Here is a 16,870-nt window from a genome sequence, read left to right as displayed (position 1 = left end):
AGAGTAACGTACCGAGTCCCAAACTTGTAGGCCATGAAGTAACATCGGACTCAGTGCCATAGGGCGCAGGGCAGGGGGAAGCCATAGAAGCGTCGACAGTGCGATAGGGGCACAATTAGGTAGTTCCAACAGGACCCAGAGGGGGACGTCGGAAGAGGCGTGCAACATAGACAGCGGGGCAATCTGGCTCGCTTGATAATACTTAGTCACATTAGGCACCCCAAGACCACCCTGAAGTCTTTGGGCAAAAAGCGTACTTTTGGATACTCTGGGGTGCTTATCGGCCCAGATAAAACGCATTAACTTCGCCTGAAGCAACCGAAGAAAATGAGGGGGAACCCGCACCGGGAGTGTGCGAAAATAATACAACAATTTCGGCAAGATGGTCATTTTCACCGAATTAACCCGTCCTATCCAAGACAGGTGCGGAAATTGCCAAGAATGCATAAGAGAGGATAGAGAGCTAAGCAATGGATAGTAATTCGCAGCAAACAAGGAGTCATAAGTGGGGGTCAAGCGAATGCCTAAGTATTCAAGAGAAGAGGAAGCCCATTTGTAAGGGAAGTGGGATTGTAGGCGCGAAACCAAATCTGAAGCCAAAGTAATATTGAGGGCGACAGTCTTATCCAAGTTGATACGGAGACCCGAAATCAAGGAGAAGCGCTCAAGAACCTGTTGCAAATTAGGAAGCGTCGTCAGGGGGTTAGTAAGAGTCAGGAGGGCATCATCCGCAAAAAGGTTCAGTTTGAATTCCTGTCCCGCGTAAGGAACCCCCGATACATTGCAATCGGTCCGAAGCGCCAAAGCCAACGGCTCAAGCGCCAGGACAAAGAGCGCTGGGGACAGGGGGCAACCCTGTCTCGTCCCTCGCCCAATAGGAAAGGGATCTGAAAAATACCCAGCGTATTTGACGGAGGCCAAAGGAGAAGAATACAAGGCCTGAATCCAAGAAAGAATAGAATCCCCAAAACCCCAACGAGACAGCACAAACCGCAGATATTCCCAGGATAGAGAATCAAAGGCTTTATATATGTCTAAAGACAGTAAGAATCCCGGGATTTTCCGCTGTTGCATAAAATGTATAAGATGGACCACCTTACGAACGTTATCACCCGCCTGCCTCCCGGGGACGAACCCTACCTGGTCCCTGTGGACCAGGCTACGCAAATATTTATTAATGCGGAAACTAAGGATCTTGCCCAATATCTTCAGGTCTTCATTAAGAAGAGAAATAGGCCGGAAGGCTTGCGGTTCCTGTACATCATCGGTCGTCTTAGGAATCATGGCGATATGCGCTCTAAGCGCATCTGGGGAGGGCGAGGAGCCCTGTCGTAACGCATTAAAATACTCAGCCAAAAAGGGCGCCAACAAGGCTGAGAATTTCTTATAATAAAGACCGGAAAAGCCGTCGGGACCTGGGGCCGCGGTGGACCGTAAAGATTTGATAGCTTGAAGCACTTCTGGTACAGTGACACCGGCGTTGAGTGCCACCTGTGCTGCCTCGGATAACCCAGGAAGTCGGAGATCTTGAAAGAATGCCTCTGCTTGAGCCACGGGGAAGGGATCTGGTTTAGCGTAGAGGCGTGCAAGGAAGTCTGAGAAACGGGAAACAATCTGCTGGGGATTAGAAGTACAGCCACCTGTAGGCAGTCGCAGTCGAATCGGTTTATGGGGTTTCCCCACAGAATTGAGTTTCCTGGCCAGCATCAGGCCTGGCTTATTAGCACAGGAATAAAATTTGTGTTTGGTCCAACGCAGGGCCCGTTCCGCCTCTGAAGAGGCAAGTAGGTCTAACTCTGCCGCCAGAGCGTCCCGAGCGCGTTTATGGGCCGCAGATGGAGAGGACTTCCAACGCGCATCCGCAGAGACCAGGAGAGAATGAAGCTCCAAAAGTCGGCGCTCCCGCTCCCGCTTCCGGACCGCCCCTGCCCGTGGGGTCCGCTATATTCCTAGCACAGACAAAGGGGAGATTGCGTTTAAAAGCGATCAGGACACCCCTACGCTTCTCAGGGGCCGAGGCCGTGTAAAAGGTGGGATAGTGAGGTGAAAGATAACGCGGGGCGGAGGACTGAGAAAACCTGGTCTCTTGTAAACATACCACGTCAATTTGTTGTGATTTGAGGTGATGAAAAACTTTAGCCCGCTTCTGAGGCGAATTAAAGCCTTGAACATTTTGCGAATGAATTTTCAAAAGGGGCGAGGCCATGGCGGCATCAGGGCAACACGCTCAGCAGAAGAAACCATAAAGCAGCTAGCAATTTCCGCTCCCAATGGCGATCGGACCGTGGCGTCCCGCAGCTGCTGGTTTTATTTTAATCTTACTATTTTGACTTTAGCGCTCACTTACCTTGTTGTTTACTAGACTGATTTAACTGTTGTAGGTTTAGTAACACTTTAAAGTGTAATTTTCCCCCAAAAACCACTGCACAAAAATCATGTGACATAAAAAATTGCAACAACTAAAATTTTTTCCCCTGGGCTTTTGCTTTCAGAAAATGTGTAATGTTTGCAAGTTCTAATGGCAATTGGTGTGGCAGTGATCAGGGGCAATATGAGTGGGTGGGGCGGTGATCAGGGACAATATGACTGTTGTGGCGGTGATCAGAGACTTTCTGAGTGATGTGGCAGTGATTAGTGACACTGTGAGTTAGTGGCAGTGATAAGGGGCAATGTGAGTGGTGTGGTAGTGATCAGGGACACTGGGGCTGGTGTGGTAGTGATCACAGACACTGCAACTGACATAGCCATGATCACAGTCACTGTAAAAGGCGTGACGGTGATCACAAACAGTGTAACTGGTGTGGCGGGGATCACGGATGCTGTGACTGGTGTGGCGGCGATCATGGATGCTGTGACTGGTGTGGCGGCGATCATGGACGCTGTGACTGGTGTGGCTGCTATCATGGACACTGTAATCGATATGGCGGTGATCAGGGACACAGACTTTTGACAGTGAGTTAAAAAGAAAAAAAAATTTAAAAAATAACATTTTTTTTCTTTTTACATTTTTTTTTTTTTTTTTTTTTACTGTCACCGTAGTGTCACTGTACTACTTGTGGGGCGTGATCCAGGATTTTTTTCTCTTTTCACTGTGATTGCTTTTACAGCCATGATCGCTGTACCATGTGACCAATGATGGGAGTAAAATGACATCTTATTTACTACTGTACATGTGATCACTGATTGGGTTTTATCACATGGTACTGGGGTTGCCCACAGCGGCTCCGTACAACGATCTGTGTTCTGCTGTGTCTGGTGGTGTCCTGTTGTGTCAGATGGCACAGATCGCACCACCAGGGAGTACACACAGGTGGCGGATGCGGGGGGATTGGCACATTGACGCTGCTGCTTTCTAGCTGTTTATGTATATGGACCAAATGGGAAGCAGTTAAAAATACTCACAACGTTAGGAATAATGAAGGCTCATAACATCCATCCATAGGTACTGGCTTGCATAGTAAAGGGAATACCTGGTTGCTGGCTCAAGAGAGGAGGAGGCGTGGGGAGGTTCAGAAAGGAAGGTGGAGAAAAAAGAAAGAGGGAAAGAGAGGGAAAGGAAGTCCCAGGGGTACTTGGTAAGTAGAAGGTTAAATTGTCAAAAGAATATGGTCAAATCCTAGAGGGGTGAGCGTAATCAATCCACGGATGGCATATTAGAAGAAATTTTTTCATGCTTAATATTGCATCGAAAAAAAAAAAAGGTGTCGGGTTAGAAGGATGCAGAGATATAACAAGGTCTAAAGTACACTCCTGTAATGCCCAAAACAAGAAATGTGGATGCATGTTCCTCATCAAACTAATCAAAGCATGATAATTGATATGATTTTTTATGATTGATATTTTTTACTGCCTCAAATTTAGTGCAGGGGTTTTTTAGGCCCTTGCAATCATCAATTTGGTGGCTGGTAAAAAGTTGCGTGGCATGTTAGCATTCTGAGCTGAAAGGGGAGCTAATTGGTTCATATGGGTTTTTCTTGAGGTTTGAATGAAGTAACGTACAGAGTAAGCCATAAACTCTGATCCATAGTTTGCTCACTCTGGGACAAAACCACCAAATATGCATCATTGTTCCAGTTTGACTGCATCCCCAGAAGCACATGGGTGAATAGTTCGTCAGCAGGCAACACAGTGGTTAAATGGTTGGCACTTTCGCCTGGCAGTCCTAGGGTCATTGGTTTGAATCTCAACCACTGTCTAGAGTTTGCATGTTTTCTTCCTGTGTCTGCATGGGTTTCGTCCGGATACTCCGGTTTCCTCCAAAGACATGCTGGTAGGTTAATTGGATCCTGTCTAAACTGGCCCTACTATGTGTATTTATGAATGTAAATTAGGAACCTTAGATTGTACGCCTTTTGCGGGTTAGGGACTGTGAATGTCCAATATATATGTAAAGCGCTGCGTAAAACTGACAAAACTATATAAGTACCTGTAATATATAGTTTGGGACAAAATGAGCCAGGTGGACTGGGGTAAAATACCATCGGTACAGCGTTTTATATATATTCTCTACTAATAAGATATTTTTTGGAACATTTAGATATGGTTAGCGTCAAGGCCTGCCAATCTTCTGGATCCAACGCCATCCTCAGCCATTAAGCTATAGTATCGTGTTTTGGTACAAAGGAGTTGAAAAATGAAACGTCTAACCTGCATGTAGCAATAATGTTCTTTCAGTGGGATTTTGTAAGAGGACTGAAGAGTTTCAAAGCTAAGTATTCTTGTAGGTGGTCTGTCCACCCTTGGAATTGTGCAGGGAGGTTGAGGTCTGGGGGAAATAACAGGCAGCGAAGTAATGGTAACAGAGATATAAATGTGGCAAGATCAAGCCCATTGAGAATTTGATGGAGTCCCAAAGTCTAAGGGTTTTGAGAGGCGGGGTGAGAGGAAGAAGGGAGCCAGGGCAAAGAGCACAAAGGAACAGGGTGAGCCTCAAAAAAGGAGAGCAGGATACTTTTTTCATACAAGTATATGGTACAACTGGCGCATATTAGGAATATGAAATGTTGGGTTTATGTATTCTTAAGTAAAACATGCACAAAATACATTGCAATTTTAGGAAGAATTTTGATTAAATGAATTGTGTGGTGTTGGGTCTGTGAGCAAAAAACATTTTATATATTCTGTTCTATGCTTGTTGCAGAGATTTGCCTCAATATGGACAAAAGCAATGGCAGTCATACTTTGGAAGGACTTTCGATGTTTACACAAAGCTCTGGAAGTTTCAACAACAACACAGGTGAAAATATGTGTCCGTGTTTGATAAAAACAACTTTTAGGGCGCTTACTCCTAGCTAAAATTTTAAATTGTTTTTCTTTTTCTTAGATGGAACACCAGTTCAGACCCTTTTTACATGTAGACCATAATGTTCAAGTGTAATAAAACATATATTTCTCTTACATTCATTGATGGACACAGCTCGTTTTATTCTTAACCATAGGGTTATATCGCCACCCACAGGAGTAGGATACTAGGCAGAAAAGAGCTCAGCATCGCCTATGGGCAGTTCTACCTGCTATATGACCCCCTCTCTGCTATAGGCAATCCAGTCTGTAACAAAACCTTGCAAGTGATTACAGACGACCAGGCCACCGCCCTGTAAATCTGAGAAAACAGATGCCTGGTAGCACAGGAGACACTCAGCACCCCAGTGTAATGGGCCGCAACTTAAAAGAGTACATCAGGATAAGCTTTCACCAGAGCCAATGGGAAAAAGTCAGGGGAAGCCACCAAGCCTCCCCTGGGGGAAGAGGTTGGACTTTTATATGGCTCACTGCGGCCCAAGGGGAGGCTTGGTGGCTTCCCCTGACTTTTTCCCATTGGCTCCAGTGGAAGCTTATCCTGGCGTACTCTTTTAAGTTACGGCCCATTACACTGGGGTTCTGAGTGTCTCCTGTGCTACCGGGCATCTGTTTTCTCAAATTTACAGGGCGGTTGCCTGGTCGTCTGTAATCACTTGCAAGGTTTTGTTACAAACTGGATTGCCTATAGCAGAGAGGGGGTTTTATAGCAGCTAGAACTGCCCATAGGCAATGCGGAGTTCTTTTCTGCCTAGTGTCCCACTTATGTAGGTGGCGTTATAACCCCATGGTGAAGCATCAAACGAGTGTGTCCGTCAATGAACTCAGCGAAAGGGATTTTACGGTGAGCAAAAAAAAATCAGTACCAGTTTCAGTATAGGTTGGATAATCTTGATGACTAATGACATCTTTTGCGTAAATTATGCAAGATTTCTACTTTATATGTCTTTATTTCTTGCCCTGTACCCTTTTGCTTGAAGTGAGGTGATTGTAGCCATATTAGTGCATTTGCGACAGAAACAATTGAGTACTGTCTGTGATACTTTTTTTGTTTGCACTAACATACATTTTTGAGGACAAGCTTTCGTGGAATGTTCCCTTCTTCAGGTCTAAGCAGTACTGAACACAGATTTAGCAGAATGTTGGAAGAGATGTAGGGGATAAGGAGGGAAAAAAAAAAAAAAGCGATAAGACACAGCAAAAGAAAAGTCGGGGGGGGGGGGGGGGGGGGGTGGAAGACAACACTCACAGAGGCAGTCATGCTTAGGTGATAAAACTGTTGGATAATGATTGAGGAATCCCATGTCCAAATTCAGGCTGTTATCTCTTGTGTCAAATAGAATTATCATTCTTAGTTCAAAAGTTTTTCTTTCCTGAATGGATTTGAAATTTCCTTTAAGAACTAAAATGTTCAGCTAAATCTGTGTTCAGTACTGCTTAAACCTGAAGAAGGGGACATTCCCCGAAAGCTTGTCCTCAAAATTGTATGTTAGTGCAAATAAAAAAAGTATCATGGACAGTACTCAATTGTTTTTGCCCTGTACCCGTTACAATTTCACTTTTTGACTGTGCAATTAACACACTTTCATATTTAAAACAAATACACTATTGGCATTATAGTAGGGCTGAAACTCAGGAAATATATTTAGTCCTGTCATTCGCATCTATGAGAAAAATAAGCCATTCAGTCCACTGACAGGTGACTAGATTTGAAATACTGCCACATTGCAAAATGAAAAGCAATATAGTCTCTGCCAGTGTTCTAGGCAATTCAAAAGGCACAGTGTCAACAATATACAGTACATCTATACCCATACATATAATGAACACATTTAGCTTGGGTTTCTTAGGAGGCAGGTTGTCTCTCTCCAGCTATGCTGGATCAAGATGTTAAAGCAAAATATTCTTATGTCATCAGCTGCTGACATTACCATAATAGACCCTCAGATTGGATATTCACCCCAGCATCCAGTGTTTGTTCAGTATCATACCAGACCCTCATATTCAGATATTCACTTTAGTGGGTGTATTGCTTAGTGTCATACTAGACCCCCAGATTTGGACATTCACTGAAGATTCAGCCCATTCGTAATGAGTAGGCTGTATAAACTGGTATCTGCTGTGCTTTCTAGAAACTGGCATTAGAGTTAAACCACTATTTCCTTCTATCTGGGCATTTTTTTTTTCACTTTCTGCACTTCCATTCTTGCTGCTCAGCTAGCATTTTGAAGCATGAAATTAATGTTTTTTTAGTTGCTGGGAGCCTTTTTTACTGTGTTGTTCCTGGAGGTCTTGTCTTCTGGTTTAGCCTTCCAGTAAGTGAGCACGGCTTTTAGTTTAAATATCCTTAGAAATGGCAGTGAGCATTCTTCATCAGGCATTGTGTAGATCTCTGTGCCAGCACAGCCTCTACCTGCTCCTGGAGCAGCGTAGACTGCAGGACCACAGGATTTAAATGTGATTAGCCTGGGTGCCTATTGCCTTCCTAGGACAAAAAGGGTCTGTGTTCACCTGCTATTGCTGGCAGATCTTCACAGCCCATTCAAAACTTTTCAGACTGAGTCACTCTGTGACACTTGTAGAACCCCTTTTAGCTACCTATCTCTACTACCACCTCTGATCCCCCTAAATATGCCTGAGATGTGGCTGCCACTAGTGTATTTGAAACCCCAAATTTACCCCCGATGTTGGGAGTCTTGTATAAGCTGGCAAAGGTATTACACCAGGGTGTGGAATTGTATTCTGACCATATGGGCTCCAGGAAGAAACCCCTGCTTCCCTTAATTATCGTTTGACTCTTTTTCACAACGTGGTCCTGCATCCCTATGGGCCACTGCACACAGTTCTTGTGTGGATTCCCTTCTTTTCCTTACGTTTGAAGCATTATCAGAGGATACAATTTCTAGCTACTGCCAGCCTTATTAAAGCCATTTTTGGCTCTGACATCAGTGCTTATAATTGCTGGGCTTTCTCGGACACTGGTGTCCTGTGAAGGGTTTCGCTAATAATAAACTATTTTGTGACACACTTTCTAGAGCATGTAAATAGCCCAACAGAGCTGTCTTCACTCAAACCTTCTTTCCTACATTAATTTCTTTCCCTCATAAGCTGGTAAAGAATTGGATGTGCCACCAACAGTGACCAGCCATGGCATGCTTTAAGGATTTGGCAGGCAAAAAACGGTAGTTCTTTTCCAGTCTTTTTATCTGCTTCTGGCTTTGCTCTCAGGCCAGGGTTCCCCAAGCTGTGACAGAAAGGTATAGAGTGCTACTTCAGGACTTTGTATTAGAGAGTCCTTCTGTACATGCAGTCTGTATGTTGGATCAGTTGATTCAAGTGGTTAAATATATTTGTGGTGTCCCCCTAGAACCAGGATGTGTTGCCCACATCAACTCCGCAGCTGTGGTCTTTCACAAGTTCCTGTGGTTTAAGTGTTGTCCTGTGGGCTAAGAGATCCATGGTTCATCTCCCCTTCATGTAATATGTTATTTGGGCACTGTCATCATTTCTCAAATAACAAACCAAGGTCTTCTTCTCAAAAGGACAGACCTTCATTTCATCCGTGCAGGGACTTGGTTTGCTCCTAAAGGGGTTCTAAAGTCTAAATTTTTTTTTTAACTTACTGCATTCCCTGCATTGAGGTTTAAATAAATGCTTCACTACCTGGAGTGGTAATGAAGCGTTTTTTGTACCTCATTGCAGGGAATGCAATAAAGTAAAAAAACATTTAGATTTTAGAACCCCTTTAGGAGCAAATCAAGTCCTTGCAGGAGCTGCTGCTGTCGGTCAAATCCTGTGAAGAGGGAGTGGGCGACAAAGCTGAGCTACACTGTGTGTGTCTGTGGACTCACAGAGTCCATCTCAGGAGCATGTGCGCATGGGTGTCGTCTTGGCAGCCGGATTGCTGAGAGGGCACTCAGAAGAACAAGAGGTGGAGGACGCCGGCGGGGGGAATCCAAAAGAGGAGGTAAGGGTATGTATAGCATCTTTTTTATTTTAATGAAAACACTTTAACGCAGAACTAAGAAATCTTATTCTTTACAGCTGACGATGAAGCCATCTAAGCCTTTGTTCAGTGACCATAGTGCTGATCCATATGATCATCTGTGACACCAGCCATTTGAGAGCTTGAAAGTACGATTGAGAGCTGATAAAAACACATTTGGCAACTGTGACAGTTATCCCAGATGTTTGCCTTGAATGTAACTTTTTTGAGGCACAATAAAATTGTAGGCTTAGTTTACTCTAAATGCTCTTACACTGCATTCAAAACCAAGCTTCTATCCAGACAGAGGCTAGCCTGAGGTACGAAGACCTGCACATCCTCAGACAGACCTTCTATAGGCAAGGTCCAGCATTCAGGACCTCATGCAGTGGTGTATCATCCATGAGTGCAACATGTTCACTGCACACGAGCCCCGATGGGGGCCCACTGTGCTCCAACAGGCACTGCACCCATGGATGATACTGCCAGGTGCTAAAGCTACGGCAGGGGTTAAATGTCCCTGCATACAGTGTCCCCTCTGCTGGCCCCCCCCCTGCACTGGCCCCTCCACCTTAGCTCAGTCAGAGCCTTCTCCCAGCGACTTGCTGTTCTTCTCCCTGGGCTTCTCTGTGGGCAGCTGCTCTGCTCTGGTGAGTAGTTTGTCCCGCTGCCCTGAGCCAGGCTTCCCTCACCTCCTGGGTGTCTCAGTTGCTGCAGAACGTTTTGGAGTGGGGAGGAGGGGTCTGCTGGGTGTTGTACTGCAGGACAGTGATTGGCAGCTGTGGAGATCCCAAACCCCAAATACCTCCCTTCCCCTCCCAGGCTCTCCACAAACAATAACCCAACTCTCCACCCTCAACAATAACCCCCTCTCCACCTCCAACAATAATCCCACTCCCCACCTCTCTACCCTAAGCAATAACCCCCCCCCCCCGCCTTTCTACCCTATACAATAACTCTCCCTCCCTGCTCTCCACCCTAAACAATAACTCACTCTCCACCTCTTCACCCTAAACAGTAATCCCCCAACCCCCATACTCTCCACCCTAAACAATAACCCACCCTAAACATTAACCCTGCTATCCACCTCCAACAATAACTCCCCTTCCTGCCTCTTCACCTCCAACAATAACCTACCTCTCCACCCTAAGCAACAACTCCTTCCCTGCTCACCACCCTCAACAAAAACTCCCCTCCCTGCCTCCACCTCCAACAATAACCCTCCTCCCTGCCTCTCCGCCCTAACCAATAACCCCCCTCTCCACCTCCAACAATAACCCCCCCCCCATCTCTCCAGTCTCAACAATTACCCCCCCCTCCAGCCTCAACAACAACCCCCACCTCTCCAGTCTCGACAATAACCCCCCCTCCCTGCTCTCCACCTCCAACAATAACCCACCTATCTACCCTAAGCAATAACTCCCTCCCTGCTCTCCACCCTCAACAAGAACTCCCCTCCCTGCCTCCATCTCCAACAATAACCCTGCTCCCTGCCTCTCGACCTTAAACAATAACCCCCCTCCCCACTTCTCCACCTGCAACAGGTGTTTAAGGATGTGGTCATTATGGGGGGGGGGGATCCTTTGTAATAATAGGGGGCAGTATGGAGGGGGGGTCCTGTATAATGATGGGTAGTATGGAGAAGGGGCCATACACTTCGTACCCCTCTCCCTGCTCATACTATCAACTGCCATATATGCCATACCCCTCTCCCTGCACATACTACTCCCATACACTCCACACTTCTTTCCTGCACATACCACCCACGGCCGTACACTGCTCTCCTGCACATATTACTCACCATCGTACACTGCGCACTCCTCTCCCTGAACTAACTACCCACTTCCATACACTCCGCACTCATCTCACCGAACTAACTACACACCAGCATACACTCCGCACTCCTCTCCTGCGCTAACTACCCACCACCATACACTCCACACTCCACTCCTGCGCTAACTACCCACCGCCATACACTCCCCACTCCTCTCCTGCAAGCACTACCCACTTCAATACACTCCACACTCCTCTCCTGTACATACTACCCACCACTGTACACTCCGTACTCCTCTCCTGCATATACTACCTACTGCCATACATTCTGCACTCCTCTCTCTGAACTCCTCTCCTCTCCTACACATACTACCCACCACCATACACTCCGCACTCCTCTTCTTGAACTAACTGCCCACTGCCATACACTCTGCACTCCTCTCCCTGAACTAACTACAAAACACCATACACTCCGCACTCCTCTCCTGCATATACTACCCAAAGCTGTACACTTCGCACTCCTCTTCCTGAACTTGCTACCCTCTTACATACACTCTACACTCTCCTCCCTGAACTAACTACTCACTGCCATACATTCCACCCTCCTCTCTCTAAACTAACTACAGTGGGGATCGAACGTTTGGGCACCCCAGCTAAAAATTTGTATTAATGTGCATAAAGAAGCCAAGGAAAGATGGAAAAATCTCCAAAAGGCATCAAATTACAGATTAGACATTCTTATAATATATCAACAAAAGTTAGATTTTATTTCCATCATTTACACTTTCAAAATAACCGAAAACAAAAAAATGGCGTCTGCAAAAGTTTGGGCACCCTGCAGAGTTGATATCTTGTACTGCCCCTTTTGGTAAGTATCACAGCTTGTAAACGCTTTTTGTACCCAGCCAAGAGTCTTTCAATTCTTGTTTGAGGTATCTTTGCCCATTCTTCCTTACAAAAGTCTTCCAGTTCTTTGAGATTTCTGGGCTGTCACGCACTGCTCTTTTAAGGTCTATCCATAGATTTTCAATTATGTTGAGGTCAGGAGATTGTGAAGGCCATGGCAAAACCTTCAGTTTACGCCTCTCAATGTAATCCCCCGTGGATTTCGAGGTGTGTTTAGGATCATTATCCATTTGTCGAAGCCATCCTCTCTTTAACTTCAGCTTTTTCACAGATGGCATCAAGTTACCATCCAAAATTTGCTGAAATTTTATTGAATCCATGTTTCCTTCTACTCGTGAGATGTTCCCTGTGCCACTGGCTGCAACACAACCCCAAAGCATGATTGATCCAACCCCATGTTTAACAGTTGGACAGAGGTTCTTTTCATTAAATTCTGTGCCCCTTCTTCTCCAAACGTACCTTTGCTCATTCCGGCCAAAAAGTTCAATTTTAACCTCATCGGTCCACAGAACTTGTTTCCAAAATGCATCAGGCTTGTCTATATGTTCATTTGCAAAGTTCAAACGATGATTTTTGTGGTGAGGACGTAGAAGAGGTTTTCTTCTGATGACTCTTCCATGAAGACCATATTTGTACAAGTATCTCTTTATAGTGGAATAGTGTACCACAACTCCAGTGTCTGCCAGATCTTTCTGGAGGGATCGTGCAGTCAAACGTGGGTTTTGAATAGTTTTTCTCACAATCCTGCGAGCTGTTCTGTCTGATATTTTTCTTGGTCTTCCAGATCTTGCTTTAACATCCACTGTTCCTGATGACTGCCATTTCTTAATTACATTCCGAACAGAGGATATTGACATCTGAAAATGCTTTGCTATCTTCTTATAGCCTTCTCCAGCTTTGTGAGCGTCAACTATTTTCAGTTTTAGTTTTCTAGACAACTGCTTAGAAGAACCCATGGTGCTGATTGTTGGAGCACGGTCAGATGAGTCTGGGCATTTAAAACCTTTGAGATTGACATCACCTGGTCTTTCCAGACGATAATTGAGAACAATCCATGACACTGGCAGGTCTCAGCTTTGCAAAGGGGGCAGTGCATGCTATAAATTTTGCAGGGTGCCCAAACTTTTGCAGACGCCATTTTTTGTTTTCTGTTATTTTGAAAGTGTAAATGATGGAAATAAAATCTAACTTTTGTTGACATATTATAAGAATGTCTAATCTGTAATTTGATGCCTTTTGGAGATTTTTCCATCTTTCCTTGGCTTCTTTATGCACAATAATACAAATCTTTAGCTGGGGTGCCCAAACGTTCGATTCCCACTGTACCCACTACCATACACTCCACACTCCTCTCCTACAGATACTACCCACCACTATACACTCCGCACTCCTCTCCATGAACTAACTGCCATACACTCTGCCCTCATCTCCCTGAACTAACTACCTAACACCATACACTCAGTACTCCTCTTCTACACATACTACCCACCGCTGTACACTCCTCACTCCTCTCCTTGAAAAAACTACCCACTGCCATATACACTGAACTCATCTCCCTGAACTAACTACCCACCATTATACACTCCACACTCCTCTACTACACTTACTACCCACTGCCATACACTCCGCACTTTATCCTTGAATTAACTACCCACCACCATACACTCCACACTCCACTCCTACATATACTACCCACAGCCATGCACTCCGCACTCTGCTCCTACACATACTATACACCGCCATACAATCTGAACTCCGCTCCTACACAAACTACCCAGCACCATACACTGCACACTACACTACACTCCATATGCCTCTCCCTGAACGAACTACCCACCACCATACACTCCTCTCCTACATATACTACACCAGGGGTGGGCAAACTTTTTGACTTGAGGGCCGCAATGGGTTCATATATTGGACCCAGGGGCCGGACCAAGAGTAGATGAATGATGTGTATGTGTCACCCATAGTAAGTATAGTAATATTCCCCCATAGTAAGCATAGTAATTAATCCCCCATATAGTAATTCATCCCCCATATAGTAATTAATCCCCCATATAGTAATTCATCCCCCATAGTAATTCATCCCCCATAGTAATTCGTCCCCCATATAGTAATTCGTCCCTCATAGTAATTCATCCCCCATATAGTAATTCATCCCCCATATAGTAATTCATCCCCCTTAGTAATTCATCCCCCATAGAGTAATTCATCCCCCATAGAGTAATTCATCCCCCATAGTAATTCATCCCCCATATAGTAATTCATTCCCCCCATAGTAATTCATCCCCCATATAGTAATTCATCCCCCATAGTAATTCATCATCCATATAGTAATTCATCCCCCATATAGTAATTCGTCCCCCATATAGTAATTCATCCCCCATATAGTAATTCATCCCCCATATAGTAATTCATCCCCCCTATAGTAATTCATTCCCCATATAGTAATTCATCCCCCATATAGTAATTCATCCCTCATATAGTAATTCATCCCCATATTAATTCATCCCCCATATTAAGTTCCCCCCTGTGTCAATTCACTTACCTTTGCTCCGCGCGTTCCTCTCGCCGTGTTCCCGCTTCTTTCCGGTGTAGCATGAAAATCTGTCTCCTATGAGGATCTGTCCCCCTCGACGTATCTCCGCATGTGCCAGTTTCAGGCATTAGCAGCCGATCAGCGATCTCCGGCACATGCGCAGATACGTCGAGGGGGACAGATCCTCACAGGAGACAGATTTTCATGCTACACCGGTCTTCAGGGCGGACTGTGAGAGGAGCCTAGCGGGAGCCTAGCTCCGCGGGCCGGATTAAAAGGTCCGCCGGGCCGTATACGGCCCGCGGGCCGTAGTTTGCCCATTGCTGTACTACACACTTCCATACACTCCGCACTCGTCTCCCTCTCCTCTGCTGCGCTAACTACTCACTGCTGTACACTTCAAGCTGTACATTCCCTATTTAATCACTTGCCTACTTGGCACTTATACCCCCTTCCTGCCCAGGCCAATTTTCATCATTCAGTGCTCTCATACTTTGAATGACAAGTACTCAGCCATGCATCACTTTACCCATATGAAATTTTCTTCATTTTTTTCACACAAATGGAGCTTTCTTTTGGTGATATTTAATCACTACAGGTTTTTTGTTTTGTTTGTTTTTTTAAATGAAAAAAACATCAAAAATTTTGAAAAAAAAATGTGTTTTTCTTAGTTTCGGTTATAAAATTTTGCAATTAAGTAATTTTTCTTCATACACTTTTGACCAAAATTTATACTGTTACATTTTTTGGTAAAAATAACCCAAATCCGTGCATATTATTTGGTCTGTGTGAAAGCTATAGAGTCTACAAGCTATAGTACCAATAAGTGAAAATTGATGTACCTGATGTACTAACGACCTTTCTCATTTCTTGAGGCCCTAACATGCCAGGATAGTACAAATTCCCCCATATTACTCTTTTTGAAGGCCCTGGAGCACCAGCACAGTGGAAACACCCACACAATAACCCCATTTTGGAAAGAAAACACTCCAGTCTATTTTTTGTAAGGCATTTTTTTTAGTTGTCCATTTATAAGATATTTCAGTATTTCAGGGGCATGATGGCAGTAAGTTGGCAACAGGCGGAAAATATCAGACTTATGGCCTCAGTCAAGTAAGACCTGGGCACAGGGTTAGCTTCCTCCCACCCTATCTCTTCGAATCCTCCGGATTAACAGACCCTTTTCTGGGAGTTACAAAACCCGGAGAAAACGAAAAAAATTTTCTCCACTCTAAAAAAAACTATTCTGAAGCCCCTCACAAATGTGAGATCCCTGTGTTATCCTGAATCCTTCTACTACAGTAGTAGGGCAGAAAATCAGTCCAAGCAGCAGGCAAAAAAACTTGGTCAATTGACAGGTCGAGGTCAGTTTAGGTGGAAAGCAGAAATGTCCAGATGGCAAGCAGAGCCATTGTCAATAAACAGGCCAGGGGCAGTTCTGGAGCAGGCAGAGGTGTGGCCGAATAACAGGCCAGGGTCAGTTCCAGAGTGGGCAAAGGTATGGTCAGTTTAGGTGGTAGGCAGTGGCATGGTCAAATAACAGGCTAGGGTCAGTTCAGGAGCAGGCAGAAGCATGAGGAGTGTGAAGGCAAATGGCAGAAAATTCAGATTTATGTTTACCATATTTTACTAAGATTGTATAGAAGTATGGTAATGGTGGAAACAGTCACCTATGCAGAGGCCTGGTTGGGAAGGACACTGGGGACAATTAATACTGGTGACTGATCTAACTCCTCTTCTGGAGCACACCCAGAAGTTTTTTCACATCTTCGACCTCTTTCTCTGGGAGGGACTTTTTTGGGGAAAATGGCATTTGTGGAGTCTGCTCACTTCATCTGAGCGAATGCTTTCTAGTGGGTCTTTAGTGTACAAAAGGGCAGTGATGATCTCTTCCTGAAAGCGAAGAAAGGATATGGGTGTCTCAGTGGATTTGCAGTAGAACACATAGCAATTATAAATGGCCAAATTGAAAAAATAAATGGAAACTTTCTTGTACCAATGGTGGGTTGTTCCTAAAGCAAGATAGGGCTGGATCATCTGATCATTGAAGTCGACTCCCCCCATGAACAAATTGTAATCATGCACACATTCTGGTTTCTGGATTGGGCCATTCCTTCTGGGGATTTGCATGTAGGTGCCATTGTGAATTGATGAAAGCATGTAGATGTCTCGTTTTTCCCTCCACTTCATAGCCAATATTTCTTCGTTCCTCAAACTCACCAACTCCCCTTGTTGTAGTCTTGTGTTCTCCAGCTTTTGTACGAAGCTCTTCCTACTAGCTCTAACGGTGCAACATGCTAGTGTTTTCTTTCGGTGAAGATTGCTGAAAAGAGGCAAGCTTATGTAGTGATTATCAACATAGAGAT

General features: G+C 44.8%; 1 protein-coding gene across 15 annotated transcripts in view; it reads left to right on the top strand.

Annotated features, from left to right (window-relative positions):
• Positions 1–16,870, top strand: part of SCAI (suppressor of cancer cell invasion) — a 1,319,466-nt gene that overhangs the window by 270,638 nt on the left and 1,031,958 nt on the right. For all 15 annotated transcript variants that reach the window (XR_016307572.1, XR_016307574.1, XR_016307571.1 and 12 more), the window contains exon 3: positions 5,141–5,236. Coding sequence is in view for 10 of the 15 variants with exons in the window: in XM_089658464.1 (XP_089514590.1) it covers positions 5,141–5,236 (96 nt within the window). In the remaining 5 variants the exon portion in view is untranslated. The remainder of the gene's footprint in view (positions 1–5,140; positions 5,237–16,870) is intronic.

Source organism: Staurois parvus, unplaced genomic scaffold, assembly GCF_062004578.1.
Source record: "Staurois parvus isolate SC_StPar_1 unplaced genomic scaffold, SC_StPar_1.0 ptg001072l, whole genome shotgun sequence".
Classification (NCBI taxonomy): domain Eukaryota; kingdom Metazoa; phylum Chordata; class Amphibia; order Anura; family Ranidae; genus Staurois; species Staurois parvus.
This window is presented reverse-complemented; position numbering and strand designations above follow the sequence as displayed.